At 32.5% G+C, this 27,077-nt stretch overlaps 1 protein-coding gene across 2 annotated transcripts in view; it reads right to left on the bottom strand.

Annotated features, from left to right (window-relative positions):
- LOC126893445 (dual specificity tyrosine-phosphorylation-regulated kinase 2) overlaps window positions 1-27,077 on the bottom strand; it is a 168,756-nt gene that overhangs the window by 27,214 nt on the left and 114,465 nt on the right. Inside the window, exon 2 of one of the 2 annotated variants that reach the window (XM_050663646.1) lies at window positions 22,999-23,722. In XM_050663646.1, coding sequence (XP_050519603.1) covers window positions 23,033-23,722 — 690 coding nt within the window. In that variant the 3' untranslated portion in view covers window positions 22,999-23,032. Of the gene's footprint in view, window positions 1-15,149; window positions 23,723-27,077 lie in introns of those variants that run through there. The other variant, XM_050663645.1, reaches the window with a different exon arrangement.

Here is a 27,077-nt window from a genome sequence, read left to right as displayed (position 1 = left end):
CCTTATTCTTTAACAATATCGCTGTAATATTGTTGATAGACAGGTAAATTGCCATTGTATACCGGGTGTACCAATCAAACTATGATTTTTTTCTCAATGTTCGCGTACCCTGTGGAATATTCTAGCGTTTATAAAATACTGAAATTAAAACTTAAAACCAACTATAGCCTCATGTTTTCGTAACATTCTGTTTTTTGATTCATTCGCTTATGTTGGATATTAAAAAAGTTAGGTACTTTGTTTAGTTAGCCTTGTTTTTCATCAATACAGGGCGTTTTAAATAAGTATGGCAAACTTTAGGGGCATGAAAAAATAATGACAGTTTGCTTTATAAACGTATGTCCGCAAATGCTTCGTTGCCGAGATAGAGTGTTAAAATTTTTCTTACAAACTGACGATTTATTTATTGCTCTAAAACCGGTTAAGATATGCAAATGGAATTTGATGGGTTTTAAAAATTAGTTATTGCGAATTTGTGATATACAATTAGGAATTTAATATTCACCATTAAACATAAACAGAACATAAAATTCTTAATTGTATGCCAAAAAGTGCACAATAAAACTCACCAAATTTCATTTGCATATCTCAACCGGTTTTAAAGCAATAAGGAAATCGTCAGTTTGTAAGAAAAATTTCAACCCCCTTTATCTTGGAAACGAAGCATTTGCGGACATAAGTTTATAAAGCAAACTGTCATTATTTTTTCACGCAGAATTACCCCTTAAAGTTTGCCATACTTATTTAAAAACCTGTATTGATGAAAAACAAGGCTAGTTGTTAAAGTACCTAACTTTTTTAATATCCAACATAAGTGAAAGAATAAAAAAACAGAATGTTAAGAAAACATGAGGCTATAGTCTGGTTTTAATTTCAGTATTTTATAAATGCTAGGATATTCCACAGGGTGACGCGAACTTTGAGAAAAACTCACAGTTTGATTGGTATTGTCGAAGCGAAGATCGGTGGAATATGCGCATTTTATCAATGAAATTCGATATTTTTAAGATATTCCAGAAGCCGCTATAGATAAAATGTTTTAACGACCTATTCATCATTCAGAATTACTCAACGGATATTAGTACAGTTAAAATAATTAAGACGATAACCGGACAACATTGATTTAATGAGTAAAATTTAGTTTTTTTTACTTTAATGACAAAAAAAGCAAGCCCATTAGCAGAACCCAATTAAAAATTATTTTGCACATCATATTTGAAACATTATTTGGTTGAAAAATCTCATTTTTGTTGGCAAAAAAAATATATTAATTTGCTTGGACTAAATTATAGTTGTGCTTATCTTAAAAAGGATATGTTACTATCAACATTCGCACAGTGTTGCCAAACTGAATTTTGTTATTTTGGGTGTAAATTTTTTCCACGGATCTCCGAGGGTACAATACACAATGACAATTTACTTGTCTAACAACAATATTATTACAGCGATACTGTAAAAGAATAAGGCTATAACCTATTAAAAAAATCGCTTAAATCGAACAACAGGTTTAGGAAATTCGAGACATTAAAAATTACAAATTTTTAAGGTGGCGCGTTAATTTCTTGGAGAAGTGTATGATATATTTAACAAGACTTGATTACCCTTTAAAACAAGACATGTGTATGTCACATGGATTAATTGACAGACGATTGCACAATGTCTTAACTAATTTCAATTCCAGTTTTACACATAATTTTATTAAGTCATAGCTAAACAAAACAACAATCTGAAATAATTTTCTTGCTATCTACTGCATTTAATTGAAAAAACGTTATTTTTCCCCTTGTAAGGGACTAAACCACAAGTGATTGTAATAAAACTTGCATTTTTCATTTGATTTTGACGTTTTTTGAAGGCTTTTTTATATATTTCTTCTTCTTTTTGTTACTTCCCTATCGACGATTGATCATCAAAGCTAAGCATGATTTTTGAAATTATTCTTTTTACTTGAGGTGTTTATTTATTCGACAAAGACCTTGTTTATATTGCACATATTTAGATTTATTCATAGATTGTGTGTGAGACACTGAATACTGCCAAATTGCAATTTTGTTATCGCTTTACTTTTAAATATTTGAAAGAGTGTAGTGTTCTTTACCGGCTTTTTGGCGTAATCTATTCTTTGGTTACCCGGCCGTTAGATAAGAAAAGAACTTCTTTGTTTAAGCTAGTTTTGACCGTTGGCGTATAACAACTGTCGCAATTCAGCAAAAAACGTTTGACCGAATTGAAACGCCTTTGAATCATTCAAAAATAAAGAAATGCTATTTAGGTATGCGAAGTAACAGTTTTTCATTAACAACTTAAGATTTTTACATAAAAAGAAGTAAAATAGAGTTCATTTGTTAGCATGATCTCAAAACTGTCAATATTTTTATAATGTTACAATATTGTACTAAACACGTAAGATGCCAGGCTTTGTATCCCATGAATGGGATAAGAGGAATATAGAAAAATTGAGTAATGCAGTGATCTTGTGTATATTTTCTCTTTGGGGTCTTCTGCAACTTTAAACATTTATAATTTTGTACACGAGAAATCCTTCAACAGTACAAAAATTACATTTCCGTAAAATATACATATCACGTCGACAGTAACTATCAAATAGAGATATTAAAATGAAACATTCAAACTTTTAAATTCAAAATTGACTATGCAAAAGTCACTCGAGGGGGAATTTAAAAATCTTTCCAAACAAAGGAGTAAAAGGCCATATTATACATTATACCTACATTAAAGCATTTACCTATACTGGGTTGGGATAAAGTATGGAACCAAGCAAATATCTTTGAAACGAAAAGAACAATAATATTTATGAAACTTTGCATGCAAGTACAGTGACGCAAAAGGCATCTATTGCCATATTTTTTGTTACTACTCCACTTCCGGTTTCACCGGAAATACCCTTAACTTATTTAATTTAAATGGGACACCCTGTATATTTTTACGGATTTTAAAAGAACTTGTTATTTTTAATTCATACATACCAAATTTGGTAGAAAAAATTTGTTAAAAAGTGTCTGTAGATAATTTTTTTTATTAATACAACGTAGTAGGAAATAAACGAGTACCATCTATAATCTATAATACTATAGACCAGGGGTGGCCAAACTGCGGCTCGCGAGCCACATGCGGCTCTTTGAAGGATTACTTGTGGCTCTCGATTGTACCCGAGTTATTTTTCAATTTTGTATTAGATATGATTTAAAAAAAAATGTATCGTTCCATAATGTGTTTCAAAATGTCTTTTAATTTACTGACAACAAACATGAAAGACTTTGTAACAAATTCCATTTCCATCCAAGATAAGAATGATATGACACATCTAAAACTGCGCTAACGAACATTACATAAGAGTGGCGCAATGTAAAAGTCAGTAATCAACCGAATCCAGACCGGTTTTTGTATAACTCTTGCTACAGATGTAATTTGTAATTTGTATTAGGTACACATTTTGCATTTAAATCGTTTTACTCGACAAAAAAATTTTACCATATTATACTAGAAAAACTTAACGAGTAGGTATATAAAAAAGCCGGAAGGAATATTGACCGAACTCCAAAATAGATTTGAAGACTTAAAATATGTTAAATCGTCTCTTCATTTTTTTCCGAATTCATTTGAAATGAACATAGTTCATAAGGTGAATTTTTTATTATTACTAATATATGACCCAAACAACCTCTGGAGAATTAAAATTAATAGAGACGCAAGAAGATCAAGCTCGAAAATAAAACTATAAGTCGACGCCGAATACCGAATTTTGGAAATTTGTACCAGAATCCAAGAAGGTACCCTAAAAAAGAATGCTTGTCGAATTATTTCCATATTAGGAACAACGTACTTGTGTGGACCATTTTATTTCATTTTATAATTCGTGAAATCCTAACACCGATCAATATTACCTAACCAGCATCTAAAAGAATTACTGAGAAGTCACATATTAATCACCAAAATCTAAAGAATTATCAAAAGAAGGAAAACAAAAATGTAATTAAGTTTAAATATTTCGTAATTGTATTTCGGTTTTCAGTAAGTAAAAGTTCTGTTAAAAAAATTGTAAATACCTTCTATACATAGTTACTTTTTGAATAAGTATTTTATTGCGGCTCGCGAAACAACTTATGAAAAGTGACTCGGACTATTAAGAAGCTTGGCCACCCCTGCTATAGACTAAAATTGTTGTTTACATGCACTGCATGACTTATTTGAATTTAGTATAGTAGGTAAAACTGGTACTGAACTAATTGACAGAAATAAGTTGTATTAAAAATGGTTCATTTAAGAGAAAAAGATCGTATTGGAATATTAATGATAATCGGTTATGGTGAATTTTCCAAATTGATGGATTGGACGTAGAGGTTTCATAGAGTGGCCCGTTCGTTCTCCGGACCTCAACCCGTTAAATTTTTTTCTTTGGGGTTATCTAAAATCACGTGTTTACGTTAGGCGACCAACATGCTTGCAGGATTTAAGACAAATAATAATTGATGAATGTGAATACGTGGAGAAATTTTGCAAAAAGTGACTCAAGAATTTATTTATAGGCTTGCACGTTGTCAGGAGGTGAACAGCAAACATTTTCAACATTTGAAATTATTTTTTTTTTATTTTTAATATCATTGGTCTAACCTAACGTAAATAAATTAACCTATTTTTTAACAACTGTAAAGATTTCTTGTAATAGTTTTTTCTTCCAAACTTGGTATGTATGAATTAAAAATAACAAGTTATTTAAAATCTGCAAAAATATACAGGGTAGGGTGCCCCATTTAAACTAAATAAGTTAAGGGTATTTCCGGTGAAACCGGAAGTGGAGTAATAACAAAAAATATGGCATCAGATGCCTTTTGCGTCACTGTACTTGCATGCAAAGTTTCATAAATATTGTTCTTTTAATTTCAAAGATATTTGCTTGGTTCCATACTTTATACCAACTCTGTAGATACCAAACATATTCAGTCACATTTTTTTCGCGTTAATAATTTCAAGGAATTCAAATACATCAATACCGAATCATTCGGTGATTCATTCATACTTAGGAAAACTGGATAATAAATGATTCAATATTTCATTCTTTCACAAAAAAAAAAACTGGAAGAGTTGAAATAAAATGGCCTATGGTCTCTTACGTGATATTAAAGTTGGTTTGGACAGATTTATAAGAAGCATCCCTCGTTTGATGTCAGAACTTAACAGTTCATTTGTTGAGGCCATAACTTTTAAGTTATAATACGGTCGTTGTGTTAAAACTAAACTGTCATTATTTTACCCCGATTTTTTCCTTTTCCGTCAAATAGCTAACTGGAAAACGTCGGATCATTTCATACTCTACTAAATGCAAAACAATAATTGAGCAAATTATGTAAAATTTAAAATACTGTGTCTAACACATAAAACGAGAAGTCATAATAAGCAGCACATCGATATAATTTAGTTTCAAGCAAGGTCTAATAATCATTATGTAAAAGTGTGTAGTCTGTATAGACCAGGGCACGTCTGTAGGTAGTACATTTGGACGTTGAGAGGTGACTCCTATTTTTTTGCAGAAATTGCTTGAAAATAACTCATATAATAATAGGTTTGCTCTAGCATCAGTTTCAAATGGTTTGAAACCATCGAATAGTCGACTAGCGCGAGTAGAGGGGATAGCACTGGTGACTGTATTATGTTCTCTCACTGACCAACTATTTGCTGATAGTCTAAGATCCGATATAAGGTCGAACTGCACCGATCTGTTTAATGGAAAAAAATTATTTTATATGTAAATTAGTATGTTAAACATTATAAAAAACAAGGGGTGCCTGATATAATCCTGTTCTGACTATAATTAATTAATAATTAAAACATGATTTTTTTTCATAAATTTGACTGCCGTGTTTAACAAAAAAAATTAACACTATCAGTAAGTGCAAAGCCTATAGGATATGTAAACATAGGGGTGCCTATTTTTATCCTGTCAAATCGATTGGGTTGCCACGTTGAAACAGGTGTCTTGTTCATACGTATTTGCACCTACTTGTTTAATCTATCAACCAAACACAAAAATAAGCACTGTTTAATTGCAAATACGATGACATAGGGTTGCCCGTAAAAAGCCTGTACTAAATGAGGGTTGCCTAATTTTTAAAATTTTACAGCGTCTACTTATGGATAATTAATTAAACATATGTAAAACTTTGTTATTACTAATTTTACGAAAAAAAGTTATTCTTTATAAAAATTTCTGCATGATGTAAATCCTGTGATTCAACAATCAGATGTAAAATTTTGTCAATCTTATACGAGTTATGTCAAAAAATGTTAATTTCGGTCAAGAGTGACTTCGGCCTTTATTTTTCACAAATCGAAAATTGTTATTATGAAAAGATATTATTAATCAAAAAATATGTTTTAGTGCGCAATTACATCATTATAATTGGAAAAAAGATTCAAATTTTTCTGAAATTATGTTCCAAACTTCATTTTTATTTCTTACAAGTAGGATAACTCTTTTATTATTAATTTTGCGAACAAAAGCAATTGTTCATAAAGAGCTTTGAATTGTCTAAAACCTAAGGTGCAGCCATTATCAATTTTATAGATTTTATACGAGGTATGTCAAAAAATATGAATTTCGCTCCGGAGAAAAATTATTCAGCATTAAAATTAAGTTGCAGTATAGAATTATATCCTTATAATTGGAATATTCTGAAATATAAAGGTATAAAAAACTCTTGAGCAAAATTCATTGCCAAAAAAGAAAAATCACTGGCACAAACTCGCAATATAATATGTATATATTGCAAGTATATTGCAACTATTACAAGTATAATAGGTACTATGAAATATCCACTAATTTGGAAATATATATTAGATTAATTAAAAAAAAACTGTAAACATTAAATATTTCAATATATTATAATAATATTATTCAATATAAATGCAGTATTTAAATGTCGTTATAAATTGCAACCAGAAAGCAACACATAGTTACTTGAGACTTTTATGTTTTTTCAAGAATGTAAATGAAAATAAACAAAGTGAGTCTTCGAAAATTTTGAATTCAAAAATAAAAAAAAACCATTAGGTACTAAAGGTATTTTTCCGAAAATCGGTCAGGAATTTAGACATTTTTGACAATTTTTTTGAAAGAAACGTTCGATATTTCCTCATACTTAGATGTTGTCTGGAAACGAAAAATATCTGTATGGAAATATTATTTCCTTTATATATAATTTTTTTCTTTAATTCTGGAGCATGTTACGGGTGGAATTAACCCATTCTCCCCCTAGATCCGCCACTGTTCAATAGTATTCTAAAGATAAGGCGGAACTGCAGCTTTGCTGGTATTGCATAACTGTGAAGGATTTATGAAAACATGATAATGCTTATATCACTCTAGTAGCCCATTTTATTTCGCACTTCTTTAGTTTTCTGAGGATTTTTCGGAGGTTTTCTGAAGACTAAAATACGATGCATCTATTTTTGACCACGAATTCATATACAACAAGCAGGTACGTATGAAGAAATTGAGTCTCTGTTCTTCCAATAATAAATATTTTCGTTCGCTTGGCCGTGAATTAGTGCACTTAACGTAAACCGAGCTCTCGAATCTAATAACTTTAGAAGGCTGTAGCCCGAGAATAGCAGATATTCAGACCCAGGTCCCATGGACTTTTTTAATCTACACATCGAGAAGTACAATTATTGACCATTCGTTAAATTTGACCGGGACCATTTTCCCATAAGGAGTGTTGCGGGGTCCTTTGACAATTCAATATTTTTGTTTCTATAGTTACAAAACCTGTATTTTGTCGCATCACGAATATTTGAGTCAAAATAATAATATGTCTATTTGAAATGTTCGATTTTCGGAAAAATATTATGTATACCTTGTACAAAAAGCCACATTCCCGGACTCTGTATTGCCTTGTCTCGGCTTGCGCCTCGACGGCAATATTTACATCGTCCAGGAATGTTACAACTTTTCCTACTAGGTATAAAATGTACTATTATTCAGTACATTGATTTTATTATTCTAAACCATAAGTATAAATATTACATTTGTAAAACATTGGTTCCAGTGATTTTTACTTTACATCAGATTCATCGGAACTAAAATTTTCAATACTGCCTTCGCTACATTCACCATTACCTTCTGTCATTTCCAGAATGTCGTGCACTTTCAAAGGCGTTTGGTCCCCCATAAATCCTGTTGGTTTTAAGTAATAATCATCTAGATGCCAACCACAGTTTTCAGGCTGGAGTTTTGTACATTCCGACTCAGTTGAATTAAGCCAAATGGAATTAACAAAAATCGTTCGTAAAATTTTTTGTTCTAAAGATTTCCAGCATGGTGGTATAGGGTTGGAGTTAAAACTTTTAATTTTTTTCAAAAACTGTTCGCTGTCTTCTTTAGAAGTATCAGTTTTCATAAAAATACGATTTCTTGCATCATTTACTTTGTTGCAGTTATTCAGGCCATAAATTTTAGCGGTAAACTCTAAAAAACATAAAAGTGTCAAGTAACTATGTGTTGTTTTCTGTTTGAAATTTATAATGACATTTAAATGCTGCATTTATATTGAATAATATATTATAATTATAATATATTTAATGTTTACAGTTTTTTTTAAATTAATCTAATATAAATAAATTTCCAAATTATGGATATTTCATAGTACCTATATGTACTTGGATTCAGTTGTAGATTTCAGCGTTGGTTCTAATGCACAACGTAAATCAAATGGAAGAAAACGATGCGCTGTTGCGAGCTCGTCGTCTGACTTACCGTGGCAGAGCCGGTTCAGATGCGCGTAAAACGATATGGGAGTATCGGCATCCTTGCTTTTCATAAGAAGTGTACTGAAATTTACTCGTGAATCCGAGTATATATACATACATTGCGATTTTTTGCCAGTGATTTTCCTTTTTTGCCAATCTTGCCAATCAATTTCGCTCAAGAGTTTTTTTGTTCCTTTATATTTCAGAATATTCCAATTATAAGGATATAATTCTATATTGCAACATATTTTTAATGCTGAATAACTTTTCTCCGAAGCGAAATTCATATTTTTTGACATACATAAAATTTATAAAATTGATGATGGCTGCACCTTAGGTTTTAGACAATTCAAAGCTCTTTATGAACAATTGCTTTTTTTCGCAAAATTAATAATAAAAGAAAAAGAGTTATCCTACTTGTTAGAAATAAAAATGAAGTTTGGAATTTAATTTCAGAAAAATTTGCAATTTTTTTTCCAATTAGGTATAATGATGTAATTGCGCACTAAAACATATTTTATGATTATTAATACCTTTTCATAATAACAATTTTCGATTTGTGAAAAATAAACGAAACGAAAATAAACGAAATGAATATTTTTTGACATAACTCGTATAAGATTGACAAAATTTGACATCTGATTGTTGAATCACAGGATTTATATCATGCAGAAATTTTTATAAAGAATAACTTTTTTTCGTAAAATTAGTAATAACAAAGTTTTACATATGTTTAATTATCCATAAGTAGACGCTGTAAAATTTTAAAAATTAGGCAACCCTCATTTAGAACAGGCTTTTTACGGGCAACCCTATGTCATCGTATTTGCAATTAAACAGTGTTTATTTTTGTGTTTGGTTGATAAATTAAACAAGTAGGTGCAAATACCTATGAACAAGACACCTGTTTCAACCTGGCAACCCAATCGATTTGACAGGATAAAAATAGGCACCCCTATGTTTACATATCCTATAGGCTTTGCACTTACTGATAGTGTTAATTTTTTTGTTAAACACGGCAGTCAAATTTATGAAAAAAAATCATGTTTTAATTATTAATTAATTATAGTCAGAACAGGATTATATCAGGCACCCCTTGTTTTTTATAATGTTTAACATACTAATTTACATATAAAATAATTTTTTCCCATTAAACAGATCGGTGCAGTTCGACCTTATATCGTATCCTCTACTATGACGGTTTCTGACTAGTTTGACTGTTTGCTAGAACAAACCTAATATTTGAGTTATCCTCCCACTCAAAAAGGTCCGGAACATTGTTTAAATAATCAAAATGTTTAAAAATGAAGGAAAAATTCGATTATTTTCTTCGTTTTTTGATTATAACTTTGAAAGTATTCATTTCTGAGAAAAGTTGTACTGACATAAAAGTTGCGCAATTAAATTTCCTACAATATAGAATTCGTTGAAAATTTTAAAAATTGCCACCCTTCATATTTTATCAAGAAAAACTTTATGATATAAGAAAACAATACTGTGAATTTCATTAAGATCGGTTGAATAGATTTTGCAAAATAAATTTTGCAATCAAGCTTTCGCAAAAAAAATTTTTTTTCAAAATTTTGCATGACGGAATATAAAGCAGACAGCAAGTTTAATTTTTTTACATATAGAAGAATACCGTACCTTTCATTTGAAATTTGCAAAATTAAAATCGGTTAACCACTACGGCGCGCGGCGTCAGGAATTTTTTTAAATACACATTTTTTTTGGTGCTACGCGCAGGACAGCGGATAGTTTGCTCTGATTGGTCATTCCAATGACCTTTGATAATGATTGACAAATTTTAATTTTTAGTACATTTCGATATAAATAAATAAATTTGTTTATTGCAAAATAAAGACACGTGCGCTGTTCTTTGAAATAACACTTTTTTTGGCAAAAACTTTCTTTGTTCATATATTTTAAGTTAGAGAATAAAAGTTTATTATTTTTAAACATATGCAACTGCTTAAACAATATTTATCAAATTAGTTTGATTTTTGTGGAATTAAAATACAACAAAATATAGTGTAAGAAAATAATATATTAGATAAAGATAGGAAGAAATTTTGGTGGAAATTAACTTGTGTGAATCGAACACCACTGTCCTGCGCGTAGCACCAAAAATTAATGTTTATTTAAAAAAATTCCTGACACCGTGGTAGTTAATGGATTTTAATTTTAAAAATTGCAAATGAAAGGTACGGTATTCTTCTATACGTAAAAAAAATTTCAACTTGATATCTGCTTTATTTTCAGTCCTGCAACATTTTGAAAAAATGAATTTTTTTTGCGAAAGCTGGATTGCAAAATTTATTTTGCAAAATCTATTTCACCGATATTAATGAAATTTACAGTATTGTTATACTATATTATGTCGTTTTTCTGGGTAAAATATGAGGGTCCTCAGTGTAGCATAAATGGTTGAAAAACGTAAAATGCAAATACTTGTTTTTTTTTGGTTTTTTCGCAATTATTGCTATTTTGCAACAAGAGTGACAATTTTTAAAATTTGTAACAAATCCTATATTGTAGGAAATTTAATTACGCAACTTTTATCAAATTTTTATTATTGTACAACTTTTCTCGAAAGTGAATACTTTGCAAGTTATAATCAAAAAACGAAGAAAATAATCGAATTTTTCCTTCATTTGTTGACATTTTGATTATTTATTTAAACAATGTTCCGGACATTTTTGAGTGGGAGGATAACCCAATTATTATTATAAGAGCTAATTCCAAGAAATGTCTGCAAAAAAATGAGTCACCTCTCAACGTCCATCTCAAAGCAGATGCGCCCTGGACTAGTAAACGAAGGGTGCTTAAAATACAACAACCGGTAGTACAGAAGTTACATTATTTCATACTACTACTACTATGGTGTAGCCAATGGTGGACTTGAACATATTGATTCTCAGCCATTGTTCGCCATCTACTAACTACTAACTTAACGGGTTTTCCTCGAGGCTTCTTCATTGAATGCATTATCCCATATTGGTTCATCAAATGCAGAAAATTATTATTATATACATTAATTCCAAATCCATTTTTCCAGCATCTAAGTAGATTCTTTAGTGTCTTAAAAAGAAAGAGGGATGTCTTTGACCATTTGCTCCAGTTGCTTATCTTCGTTAAAACGTACTCTTTCCATTACATAACCAAGCTCTATCGTTCACCTAACGCGAAGAAAATCCATTAATCAAACACCTTCATAATCACAAAACATTGTTGCCATCAAAAAACTTTCAACATCGAAGTAAAGACTATTGTGGTCCAAGACAGATGTAATTACTATTTCGAGTAAGGACACACGTTGTTCCTGGATAGTTTTATCCATTTTCAGTTGTTGCTGAATTCAAGTTAAATCTAAAACAATTTAATAGAGCCAAAATAGACACAACATCGATCTCTCCACACTAAGAAACGGGGGAAACAAAAATAAACGTTAAAAAAAGAATAAAAAAAAAACAATCCAGCTACAATTGATAACAGACAATCAGGTCAGTATGCAAACATCCAATGGAAGAACTTAAAAGACACTATATTACAAATAAGCAAAGATGAACTCAATAAAAAGTGCCAGAAAAAGAAAAAAGACTGGATAATTGTAGACAAAACAAGATATGTCAAGATTCACAGAGAAGTAAAAAAGAAAATAAGGGAAGCAAAGGAAAATTGGTTGAATGAGAAATGCTGTGAAATAGAAAATTACTACAATATAAATATACACGACTCGTTTAAAATACATAAGAATATTAAAGAAATCACAGGAAGCTACAGACGCAGGCATGGAAATAAACTAATTGACGGAAGGGCAGATACTAGTAGCAGACAGCGAAACAAAAATAACGAACATGGAAAGAATATACAGGGTGTTCCATTAATAATTGTCCATATCGTAACTGGATAAAATACGAAGATGTAACATAAAACACTTTTGCGTTTAAAGATAATGGATTCAACAAGATTATGTATTTTAAACACATATTCTTATTGAATGTAGTTTAAAATACAATAGTCTTATGGAATCCATTATCTTTAAACGCAAATAACTTGAAAACTACTTACTTTATCGCAATGAGACAAAAGGATGATATTTATGTAAAAAGTAACAAGGAATCAAAAAAACATGCTGAAATGATTATTACGACAGTGACGTAGATTGTGAGGGGGAAAATGAAGTATATATCTCTACAGCACGTCTCTGGTAACAGCGGAAAATTATCTCTTAGGGGGGGGGGGTATGGTTTGAAATCAACAAATCAAGCACATTTTTGTGAAGTTTTTTCGAAGCTTTGGTACAATTATTTTATTTTTAAATTAAATAAGCATATTAAGTACAATTCAAAGAATATTTAGAAAAAAATTAAATCCAAAATATTGAAAAATAAGCCATTGGTGACAAATTTTGACAGGCAGCTCACAAAAAAATGGATTTTGCGGTGGACATCAGAACTCAACACTCGATCATACCAAACAAAAAATTCAAAAAGATTTAATTAGCTTATGAGTTTCACGAGGTCACAACGTCGAGTATTTTTATTTTTAATGATTTTTGAATTTTTGGTATCACTCAAATCAAAAAAATTAAATTTTTGGTAAACATTTTGTGAAAATCAACAGATTTATTATTGTTGAACAAAAAATAAGCAAAAAAAGAAAAATATCTCGACGTTGTTACCTCATGAAATGTCTAAAGAAAATCTGTGCAAAATATCAGGTAGATCGGCCGAGTAGTTTTTCAGTTACAATGTCCACCGCATTTGAAAAAGCAGTTTTGAGAAAAATACGTTTAAAGTTTTGACAACTGCACCTTCATCTTCTTATTTGTCTGCCAAATCGTAAAGTAATGCACATTGGAATATGTTTTTTGAATCGAGGAGTAATCTACAAAAGAGAAGGCGAACAGTTGTTTAACGTTTCTCACTACGCTCAAGCGTGCTGGCGCGAAGTCGCGGCAAAGCGAGTCGAAGGTAGGGATATTCAACACCCTGTATCTCTGGTAATTTTACTCCGATTATTTTGAAATTTTCAGAGTGTATTCTTGAAAGTATGCAATTTTATTTGAAATAATAAAAAAAATTAAATATTTCAAACCATACCCCCCCCCCCCTTAGGACTAGTTAAAGTACCCTAACATGTGTAAACTGTGCGTCAAGTTTGAACAAAAAATATTAAAAGGTGCTTTAACAATGGGCTAAAATCATTTTAGAATATTTGTAATAAAACACTCTGTATCTCGGTAAAGAGGAATATTTTATTTAAGTGTTTTAGGTTAAATCTTCGTATTTTGAGCTAAGGTTTCCCCAGTTTCTATATGGACAATTCTTAATGAAACACCCTGCATAGAAGGTCTTTTTCAAGATGAAAGACTCGGTCCAACAATATCAGAAGAACCAGAGAGCGGTTTAGTGATAATAAATGAAGATGTTCTATATGCGCTCAAGAATATGAAAAATGGAAAGGCTCCAGGTCCGGATGAGATGCGTGTCGAACTATTAAAGTTGTTCAATGAAGACAACATACATGTGCTAAACTTTTAAATACAGTCTACGAAACAGGAGAAATACACGATGATTGGCTGACATCTAATTTCATTTGCCATCCCTGAGAAAAACAACGCTAAAGCATGTCCAGTTTAATGAGCCATACACTGTATGATATTTAAAAATTGTAACGCACTATTGATGGAAACCTGTAATTTTATGCAAGTGTCTTCAACTGGCGCATGTCCAGCAAGGAAGCCTATAAAGATTCTGAACCGATTCCAGCTTGTTTTTCGCAGTATTTCAGCCCTATTAATGCATGTCCCCGGCCCTTATACATTTTAATATGAGCTTGACTGGTATACTTTTCTAGTGGAAAAGTGTGTTCAGATCCAGGCTTTTTCCCGGACGCCATCAGTGGCACTACTAAGGCCAGCTATGGACAGAAGTACTACTATGTTGAAGCTGATCCTCTTCTGGTACAGGTGTATACTGGTCTACCTACTCTTTCTCATATTATGATGTAAAACATATTCCTCTTCTACTTCGTAACGTATTTATAGTCTTATTTGAACACTTAAAATTCTGAACCATCATCAATGATGATTGTTCAAATTACTCGATTGCTTGTTTAATCCATTGTTTGTTTAATTTGGCATCAAGTTTTCGAACGGCGTTGATGAGTTTTTCATCTGTAGTGTACGTTAGTTCTTCTTCTTTCTCAGAAGGTTGTATTTAATAGTCTTTCGTTAGTTGCAGGACACAAGAGATCTTATTTTATCCTTCTTCTTGGTATAATTAGGTTCAACATTTAGATACCATCTGATTTTTTTGCTTGATGTTTTTGAAGGATCCGGATGTTAATGGGACGAAATGAAGAAACAAAACCACAGGAAGGAAGAAGCGTTTACTGGCATTTATATTGACAATTGTTGATCAAATGTCTTCCAAAATAACAGTAATTAAAACAAAATTTATATAAAAGCAAGTAAAAATAACTGGCTGTAACTATTATCTATCCGGTTGTAGTATTTTTAAGGTTTCAGTCTATTCCGTATAAATAATTTAAATCTCGAATACAGGCTCCCAATAATAATTATTAAGTCGGTTTTAAGAGTTAATCTTTTTTTTAAATGTTTATGGAAGAATGGTAATCTAATAGGACAAATAAAAATTTCAAATCTGCAAAAATATAACGAAAAGTAAGAAATCCTGTTTTTTATTGACGATTAAATCGGATCGCAACAATAAAAATGATTAAGTCATACAAATAATACTTTTTATTGATAGTTGTGCTGTGTAATGTGTACTCCAAAACAAGCTCCATCTTATTTCACTACATTTAACAACTTTTCTTAGAAGAGATGAACACAACATGCGATATTGGGGAGATACACGTTCATGTTAAGTAAACATGATGTGTAATGTATAAGAATCCAATTCATCATAGAAGCATTGCAATAAATCTAGATGAAACAACTGATGTGTTATCGTCGAATATTGAAAATAACTTCAACAAAATAATAAATGGAGAAGTACCACGTCCATTGTACATTGCCCAGAAGTACAAAGATGGTATGAGTACTTTAGTACCAGAGGAAAGACTGCGGGACTCCAAATGAGAACGTAATACCAGGGAAAACGGGAGATCAGATTGTCTAGACTTTAAAAAATAGAATAAGGATGGAATACCTGTAAAGGTTTGGAAGGCTATAGGAGAGGAAGGGATTGATCTGTTGTAGCAAATGATGAGTAGGATAATATGAGGAAGAACGGGTACAAGGGAGAGTGTGATTATACCACTGTATAAAGAGAAATGTGACATCCAGGACTGTAAGAACTATAGAGGGATCAAGTCAATGTCGCACACAATGAAAATTTTGGAGAGAACTGTAGAACGAAAGTTAAGGAGGGAGACATCCATATGACAAGATCAATTCGGGTTTATGCCAGGAAAGAGGACAAAAGATACCTTGTTTGCTTTGAGACAGTTGAAACAGACATACGGCGAGAAACAAAGAGACAGAAATGTAAAAAATGAATAACAAATTAGTCTCTCTTCAGGTGGCACATATGCTGCTCTCTCTGACCCAACCAGGACAAACCCCGGCGTGCAGCCACCCATTGCAACGAACGAAAAGGCAGGGATGCCCTAGCGGCAACTGCTAGCAAAAGACTAAGTTTTCAATCTAATAGCACATAAAATAACACCAAAAATATTACTGTACATCCCACCAGATTGAAAACAATGGGAACCTTCTCTGGTTACACCTCCGAGGCTTCTAAAAATTTTCCATAACGGATGCTGAGACTAAAGAAGATGAGCGAAGGGTCTCAGCATCCGTTATGGCTTGAAAATTGTTAGAAGCCTCGGAGGTGTAACCAGAGAAGGTTCTCATTGTTTTCAATCTAGTGGGATGTAGAGTAATATTTTTGGTGTTATTTTACGTGCTATTAGATTGAAAACTTAGTCTTTTAGACAGAAATGTATTCCTGACAAGTACGTGAGTACGTGACTAGAGCCGGGGGACCACAGTCTCAAAAAAGGTTTAAGAACAAATACTGTAATGGTTTGGCCAAGAGAATTACGTGGGACGAAGTTGGAGAGAACTAAGTGGAGCTGTTAGAAGTTGAGGGAAAGAGAGGTAGATGAAGGGGGACTCAGAGAAAATCTGAGGAAGAAGTTGTTTTTGTAACTTAAAATGATGCATTTGTGTTTACCGTTGTTGTTAACTGGATAACTAACAGGTCAATACCAAATTTATTAGTTATGACTCTGTAAGTATCCATAAGATCTCCACTACAATACCGCATCACTTCGGGAGACACAACATCAGTATAGATTATTTGTATGACCTGTATGCTACCTGTATTTCATGGATTACTAGCTAAAATTTGCTTTAATAGAAAATGGGTATAAAATATTACTACCAGTGATAGCCTACTTTTCAAATAGGTAACATTTTTAAACGAAAAGAATACAAAAAGAAACATTATGTCTGGCATACACAATTTAAAAGTCAAAACGATCGAGCAACTTAGTTTTAAAATCATAAATTATTAAAAATACGCTAAAACTATTCCATTTTATTAATGGCTTGATAGCACACGCCAAACCTGGTGAACATTCAAATCTTTCACAACGTCACAAAGTCTTTCAAATGCGAGTGGTTCACCATGTTTGGTGCTAGTTATATTAAAAAAATACCTAAATACACCTATTTCTACGAATGAAGTCATAAAAGTTTAATTTGGTTACACGCATCACAATATGTATGCCAGAGAATGTTGTATCAATGCTAAAAAATAATAAAACATGTAAACACACAAACTTTAAAAGAATTTGGCAAAGATAAAAAATATCTTTTAACAAACAAAAATATACTAAAATAAACATGCATGAAGGATCGTTAAGATGGCTCCTCATTATATAATTTAAATAAGTCCTTTAAAATACTCCAGTGGTGGGTAGGACTGTAGTTTGCAAAGACGGAGCTGATATTCACATGCAACACCGAATAATTGTCATTAACCCATTAGTTCCTAGTGTTACAATTATGTAACAGCAAAGTGGTGCCATCTAAATAGATCCTCTATCGCATACGTCGCAAATTTTCAGTTAAAAACAGGCTAGTTCTTGCAGAAGGTGATATTGTTTACATTGTTTTAAATTCGCGATTTTTTTAAAACTTTGTTTTGAATCTATGCGTTGATAAAGTATACCAAAAAAGTAAAGCTTCAAATAATGGACTTCGTTGATAAAGAATAAGTATATAAATTTTATTTTGAATAATAAAGTTAATATTAGAAAACAAATAGTATAATAAAATATAAATAAATATTTTTTGTGTAAAAAGCTTTGATATTTTTTCAAATAAAAAAGTTTTAGAAAATTGACTAAGTATTACATATTTGTAACGCTAGGATGTAATGTAAGCATATTCTCCAGTTATTTTGTAGCAATATATCCTATGTTTTGTTTTTATTGTATGGTATTTTTAGTAACATTTTTTCAAAGTATTAGTATACAGAGTGTTTATAGAACTTAAGGGAATTTAGAAATGCACCTACTAAGTTGTTTTATATCAGAGGCCTTGCTGCAGCTCTTCAAAGAGGCCTGACTGTTCAAGAAGCTATTGATATAGTCTTTGGAACACCTAGTGTATAAAATTCCAAACAACAAAAAAAGGCGTTGTGCTAAAAGATTTTGCAAAAGTTCAACACGCACGATGTGTAGAACATGTAACGTACGTATCTGTATTGATTTTTCGTTACCTATCACACAAATCAAAATGTTTAAATTCCTTTGTCTTTATTTTCAGTTTTTAAATAAATAGAACTGTTTACAGTTATAATTTGTATTCTTTGCACCCGTTAGCTCCTAGCGTTACATATATGTAACATCATAATATACTGAGTGACTTAGAAATCCGAATGCGTAAATTCATTTATTTTTATGTTTTCTAATAAAGCTGCTCACAGCCAAAAATATTAGCATCACATTAAAAACTGCAAAAAATAATCTGGGCACTAATGGGTTAATGAACCAACAACTCCCCTTTAGATGCTATATTATCACTTTTTATGGGTTAATACAAATAATAACCAGGCAACTAGTGCTATGAAAGTTTCAACCTAATAATATTGCACTTTTTGAATCCTCACCACTGGCTAAAACCACAAACTTTAAAGATCCTGGTTCAATCACGAATGAATGGAGCCTTTTTTACCTTTTTCATGAACGGATACATTTTTCCAATGTAGCTTTGCCCAGCTCAACCCCAGCTCATATTTCCCCCAATCGAGAAGGAAAAAATTTCGTGAAGAACAATTTGGTGCGTGAATGTATACTATAATTTTGGTGCTCCAGTATTTTTGTCCCTTAAAAAAGACAAGAGACTTTTTTCGTCCACTATAAAAGTATTGGAAAAGAAAATTTGCTACATTTGCCTACATTGGTTGCCATACCAAACCGTAAAAGGCTTAAGAATTTCTGTGAGCCTAATTAGAATTTTGAGGAAGTTGAGGGGTTCGAATATCTAGGAACAATTATAGCACGAAAACCAAATATAGAAGAAGTCCAAAATAGACTAATGAAAGCGAATAAGTGGGTTTATGCATTAGAGGTGTCAAATTAAGAATATACAGAACGGTTATTAGAACGACCTATCGTAACTTATGCAGAGACATGGACATTAAATAAAAAGCAACCAGAAATGGTGCAGATATGGGAATGCAAAGTACTAAGGAAAATATTGGAGGAAAAATGGAGAACAGCGTTTGGATTCCAAGGGCAAATGAAGATCTGAGGGAGTTACATGGGGAGTTCAGAATACTGGGATTACCAAGAAGCCAACGACTAAGATGGCTAGGAGACAGAGGATGCCAGAGGGTAGACTACCGAAATGCTACTGTGAAGTAAAATTGGAGAACATTAGAGAAGAAGTCGACCCAGAACAAGGCGGAAAATGGACGTAGAAGATGATTTAAAAACTTAGAATTACGCGAGTGAATTATGAACTTAGAAGATGATTTAAAACTTACAAACGTTACAAATTGTAGGTTGAAAACAATGGACAAGAACGGACGGAGAAGGGTCAATCAAGCCATGTGCCAAGTATCTACTAACCAAACAGAAAATATATGCATTCCATTGTACTTCAATGCTCGCAGCTGATTTTTAGAGTTCATTTTCACTCCATTGGTAAAGCTACATTGGAAGAAAAGTACACAAAAATGTTAGCTATCCTTCCTTAGAGGATAATCACTTCAAATTTTTTTATTGCACGAAATTTCATTTGCAAGAAACGAAATCGTTAACTCAAATATAAAATAAACACAGACAATTTGAATACATCACACCATTCAAAGAGCAAGAATGTGAACTGTTAGACGTACCAAGGCCAAAAAACTTATTCAGAACACTCATTACAAGCTAAGTGATGTATACAAAACAACTTATACCAACTGACCAGCCGTTTTAATAACAATAAGTGAATACGAATGCTTCACTAGGGAAATGCTCTGCCATCTAGTTGCTAAATACCAAAAGTAACTTTTTAAAAATAATACTACTAAGTACTGCCAAAGAACAAACTTTCTTCAAATACGAGCAGTTTACCAACGCCACAATGTATTCTAATCATCTATAAATTATTTAACAAATAAATATCTACGATAAAATGTCCATAATCTAAAATGCTGAAAGCCATGACAATATTAGACGTAAACTTAACACCAAGAAACTTATTTGTTGGAAATTATGGAGAATTCTTTGTTTTTAAACAAATACTTTGATCATCAATGTTTCTAGAGTAAAAATATTCATTAATCACTAGGTTAATATTTTTTAAACACAATCGTGGAAGACGTACAACAATTCATATTGCCGAACTCATTTTACCACACACAATCAATACATTTGGATATTTACACGACTAATTCTCAACTGTGAACAAAATATGTAGTCAAAACCTTTACAACCACAACGTTTAGAACAACATATTGGTCACAGGTCCGGCCTTAATGTTATATAAAAGCCTTATGAAGTATCTTTTCGTGTAACTTGCAGCTTACAACTGCGTGTGTCACAAAAAAAATGCACAACGAGGTTCTTAGGCGCCTCTGATAGCAGTGATCGTGTTAAATGGAAGAATTTATGTGAAGGGAAAATACCTAAGACGAAACTAACAATCATAGTTGCAGCAAATATGACAAGATCCAGCAAAAGGAAGTTTTCAGCTGTTGGCAAATCTAAGAAAACAATATGTTTTAAAAACATTAACTTTTGCAGGTATGAAAACAATATGAGTCATGCATGAATTTTGGAAGAATAATAAAGCTTTATGTCTTTTTGTACCATATTGATGATATCAGAAGCAATGGAATCAATTTGTGCACCATCAAGGGAAGACTACATTGAATTAGAAAAAAATGAACAGAAAACAATATACATATACAGTACCGACTATGAATGAAAGTTTTGATGAGGGTACGGATGAGGTACTTCTGCGCATGAGTAAATAAAAAGAATTACTAAGCATAATCAACGAGAGGAAATTACAATACTTGGGTCATATGTTGAGAACTGAAAAATATGAATTACTCCAAATCATATTGGAAGCTAAAGTACCAGGGTAAAAGATCAGTTGGAAGACGCCAGAGCTCTTGGCTGAAAGACTTGAGAAGATGGTTTGACGGCTCATCTACAGAATGACTCACCTGTTGCTCTTTTCGATGTTGTTATAATAGGATTTAACTGTAAGTACCTGTGGCTTACCACAGTACTAAAATCAGTAATTTCTAATTTGACTTTTATGTGGTAGTACTTAGAGTTAAAAGTTAGTTGTGCAAATATAAATCCAAATACCATCAGAGATTTTCAGACCAAAGCCTTGGTGTGTTCTTATGTCAGGAGGGCCAAACTTAACCTTAAAATGTAATTTTTAAAGAGCAATCAATATACTCTTTATACATTAGCTTATAATTTAAAATCTTCTATCAAAATAAACTTAAAAGGCACTCTGTGGTGAAGCCTATATAAGGAAAACCAAACCATAAACAAGTCCACAATCTCAAATACCTAGAGTATGAACTGTCACAGATAAATGTCAATACTTATGAAAGAAACAAAATACAATTCCTTATATTTATAGCAAGATATATTTTTGGTGTAAACAAAACAATAGGTTTTAACCTAACATAACCTAAAAGGCAGAAGTGTAACTAATGTTAAAATCACAAAAGAAAGAATATTTTGATAACAATAAAAGCTTCAAAGGCCAGAAATGATACATAGAAAAAGAAAATAACACATACAACAAATATGAATTAGAAATCAGCTGGGCAAGGCCACAAATGAGGTGATTTTAGGGTACAGGTGCTCGAATCTAGCATAAAAGTAAAAATATTGAAACAAAGTGGTTGTCTACACCAAAAATGAATGTCGTATTCTACATGGGTAGATAGACAGCTATAGCAACTTGCTTTATGCCTCATAAAACCAAAAAAAGTGTCAAACTTCACTAGGCTCATTCTAGGTTTTTAAGTCCGAACCATGATACATTTTTATTAATATTAGTTAATTCAAATAATATGCTTAAACATTATATTCATTATGTAACATAATAATTATGTACAATTCAATTATAGAGTAAAATAATACTAAAGGCACTCTATGGTAATGATGTCAGAAGATCAAAAATCTAAGAAGTTAAAAGTAGAGGGTGAACTGTCATACATCTAAAATATTCGTCAAAAACGTCCCTAAAAGAAAGTACTAAAATATAGTAGTACCAGCTACCTAAGAGACTCATTGTGAAATTACATAAACAAGGATAATTTCCTAAAACAGGTAGGTCACTTGTTTATGGAATTCCACACCTCTAACAATAGCACTTAGCCGAGATGAATATTAATGAATCTCTTAGATAGCTGGTACTACTATATTAAAAAATTTAGCATCCGCAAAACGTTCTTAGTTGGAAAAGAAGCTTAATATTGTCGTGATTTTGAAATAGTATTAATAGTTTAATCGATATTTTCAAATAAAACTAGATGACTAGCTTTGGATAGATTGATAATCTACTCAAAATTCAGAAAGTCCTGTTCCTTGTTAAATCAACTTTAAAAAGTCTTATAATATCGTTTAAAATGTAATTTGGTACTTATTGTGAGAAAATAGTTATATTTTAAATAGTCAGTTGATATAACGTATGGATATGATCCTATCTTACTTTCTAACCTGATTGAGAACACTACATAAGCATTAGGTTTGGCTACGTGACTGGTGGCAACTTTCCAGAATGTAGAGTAGATGACCTATCATCGTTGAGTTGAACTCTATTATTGGAGAAGATTCCACTTGATTTGGGCGTTCTAGGACCTGTGGGTGTCGACCTGGCTACACCTGCACTGCTCTGCTCTTTTTCGTTTGGAGGCCTGGGCAGTCTTCTTCTCAGCCATCCGTGTCTCAGTGCTGCGCTAGGCGTCATTCTAGCGTCCGGGTCCCATTCCAAACATCTTTGTATGAAGTCGAGGAACAAGGGGTCATCGCAGCCCTTTAAAGCTCGTTTTAAGTCTTTAGATCCAGGGGGTCCTCTAGGTTTACCTCTCCTACTCAAACCTCCGTTCATTACTACTGTCCCGTCGGTTAATGTTGAACACGTGCAATATCGAGGAATACCTTTAGAACTAATAAAGTTTTTCGCGCGTTTTGATTGATCGAGCAATCTCTGTGGAGGTAAACCTAGCAGTTCCATGATACAAGCAAGCTGATCTGCCTCGTCTTCTCCGGGTAAGAGGGGAAACCCGGTGAGAAGTTCGGCCAAAATGCAACCTAACGACCACATGTCTATGGGCATGCCGTATCGGGCTCCTAAGATGACTTCGGGTGCTCTATAAAATCTCGACTGGATGTAGGTGTACACACGGTTTTGTTCGTAACATGAAGATCCGAAGTCAATTACCTGAAACAAAGAAGAAGTGTTCAGTTTTCCTTCTACGATACAATTTCACAATAAATTTACAAAGTACAAGTTGACAGAAATATCTGAAACTGCCAAGATCAGACCTATCAAAAACTGGCCACGCGACGTTGTCAGATCAATCGGGTTTCAAAGATTTTTCGAATTTTTATTTGTTGCCTGTTTCACAGTGAAATTTCACTGATTTCGTGCACAATGCATTTCAAAACTTTTTCTTAAAATTATACATCACAGAATATAGAAGCTATACGGAGAGAGAATACAAGACACACAGTTGTGTGTCTTGTATTTGAGAGAATTGATGAAAGGCGTTGAATTCAAGAATACACCAGTGGACCGAGTAAAACAGTTTACCAATCTTGGAACAATAGTAAACGAACAATAAGATCACTCACAAGAAGTAAAATGTAGAATAGAGAAAGCTAGGAGTGCATTCAACAACATGGCCAAACTCTTTAAAAACCACAACCTTAATCTGGAGATAAAAGTAAGGCTCCTACGATGTTATAATATCTTCTCAACATTATACTACGGAGTTGAATCCTGGACACTCACTGAAGCGATAGAGAAAAAACTTGAAGCTTTCGAGATGTTGCTATACAGGCGAATCCCACGGATATCATGGACGAGCAAGATAACCAATAAGACTGTACTACGAAGAATGGGGAAAGAGAAGTGACGTATAGAATTAAAATGAGAAAGTTATAATACCTCGGACACATAATGAGAAACAACACTAAATACAGATATCATGGACGGACAAGATAACCAATGCGACTGTACTACGAAGAATGGAGAAAGAAAGGGGAGTGATGTATACAATTAAAAGGAGAAAGAATATCTTCTTCTTCTTCTTCGTGCGACTAGGATTACTCCTGTTTGTCTGCCTCTTATTCTGTTTCAGTTGTTGTTGACTGTACATTGTCTTTCTACCTTTTCGGCGGCCTTCCAACGGGTCTTCTGCTAGACGGCTTGTTGTTTTTACAGATGTTAGCTAATCTATCTGGTTCCATTCGGTTTACATGTTCGTTCCAGTTTTTCTTTCTTGTTTTTATCCACCTGTTAATATTTTGAATTTTGCATCGTTCTCGTATACTTCTGTTGCTTTGTCTGTCTCTTAATGATACGCCCGCTATTGATCTTAATACTTTCATTTCGATATTGTTGATTTGTTGTTTCGTCTATCTTGTATCGGTCCTTGTCTACGCTGCATATGTTAGGATAGGTCTTACTGTTGTCTTGTATACTTTTATTTTGCTTTCCGTGGTCAGATATTTGTTTCTCTATATGGTTTCTCGGAGGCAACCACTTACTCTTGCTGCTTGTATCTTGTATTATTGTGGTCTCTGTTCTGATATTCCTGTCAATAGTGATCTCTACTCCTAGGTATGTAATTGAATTTCATTACTTGTTCTACAATTTTGCCGTCTATTTTTAACTTGCATCTACGCAGCTCTTTACTTATCACTATACATGTAGTTTTTTCTACTGATATTCTCATATTAAGTTTGTTTGCTGTGATATTGAAAATGTGGAGCTGCCTTTGTAGGCCATCCTCGTTATCATCAATTAGAACTGCATCATCGGCATAGAATAGTATCGTGATTTTATGCGCTCCCATGTGGTATTCGAAAGAATATCTCGCACACATAATGAGAAACGACACTAAATACATATTACTGAAAATTATCCTTCAAGGCAAAGTATTCGGAAAGCGAGGAATCGAGAGAAGAAGAATAGCATGGTTAAAAAACCTGATTAATCTATTCCTCAGGTTTTTTAACCATGATATTGACCTAAGCATCAGTTAATAAAATAATTATAGCCAGAATGATCGCTAATATTCGAAACGAATAGGCACCAAAAGAAGAAGACATCAAACGAATATTTTTACTTTTTTAAAATAAAATCAAATAATATCATCTAATATAATTATTCATAAGAATGTATGGAGCCATTGTTTATCGTTTCTTGTCTCTTATCGTAGTAGTATACCTGTAACGTTATTGTTATGATAGTATAAGTTATCTTATTGTTGTTGGGTCATTGTTTATCGTTTCTTATCGTAGTAGTATAGGTAACATTATTATTATTATAGTATAAGTCATTTTATTGTTCCCACCTGAGACCGTTGGTACTGATTACCGAGTAAAAAGGTGAATAGACCTGTTCTTTCATTTTTTTCCCTTTATTGTTCAACAGCGACAGCTTTTCAAATTAATATACTTTTTTTTATATCAGTGATTGAATTTCAAACCACTCAATTTTGGATCCCTGATTTGTCTGAAATTTGGTGTATAGCTTTGCGGAACGTAAAAATAAGAGTGTATAAGCCCGAACAGTCTTCTCTTCTTTTTTTTTTCTCAAAGTATCATTTATGCGATTTTACAGTGATTTTAAATTGAAAAAATATTAATTTAATAGAAGGGACTCAAAAATGTCATTATAACGCATTATAACAAATTATTTCGATTAAAAACAAGTTTTTGATCAAATTTTAGTGTAAAAAACGTTAAGATACCGTTTTTTTGGGTGAAGTCGAGTTCGCTCCGCTTCGTTCAGGTATATTTTAGAAGGGTACGAATTGGCTCCCGCATGAATGCGGGTAGGCTCTCATATAATCGCGGAAACATTAGACATTGTTGCCAAATCGTGTAATATTTATCTGCTTAGGAAATTTACATAGTGATATAGACTTTTTATAGGAAAATTATACTTTTAGCCAAATACTTTTAGAGTTTGTTTTAGTTCAACATTGGCATATGTGGCAATTTTAACACAAATTATCGGTGTCGGCCGGTATGCGCTCGACCGTTTTGCGCTCTTACCTGAAATCGGCCGGTTTGCGCTCTACACTCTAATACCCGAAAGTTAAGTTAGGACCGAAGGGTTAGGTCTTCCTCCTTTCCCATAGATATTTCTAGGAAGGTACCTGTTTCTAACAAAAAGAGAAAATTTGAAAGAAGTGACAACGCTGGGTGATATTTTCGACATGTTTAGGTAAAATAAATTTTGTCTATGGGAGCCAATTCGGACTCTACCTTTTTTAGTTCAGGTAAAATTCTTACCATTGGGAGCGAACTCGACCCCGTCCGTTTTTTTACTTTTTCCTCCATTCCCAAAATACATATAAGTACTTAGATTTGGCTGAAATTTTGAATTTTAGAAGTTTAGAATGGAAACAATGAAAATGGTGGAAACAACGGAGAACATGAGTATCAAACGGCCGAATTAGAAATACCCCCACCAAGCATGGAAGAAATTACTTCTTCTTCTTCTTTAAGTACCGTGCCCAAATTTTTAGGAGTGGGTAGCTTCCATAACAATTTGCCGATAT

The sequence above is a fragment of the Diabrotica virgifera genome, chromosome 10 (genome assembly GCF_917563875.1).
Source record: "Diabrotica virgifera virgifera chromosome 10, PGI_DIABVI_V3a".
Classification (NCBI taxonomy): Eukaryota; Metazoa; Arthropoda; class Insecta; order Coleoptera; family Chrysomelidae; genus Diabrotica; species Diabrotica virgifera.
The sequence above is the reverse complement of the archived record's forward strand: the minus strand, read 5'-3'. Positions and strand labels throughout refer to the sequence as shown.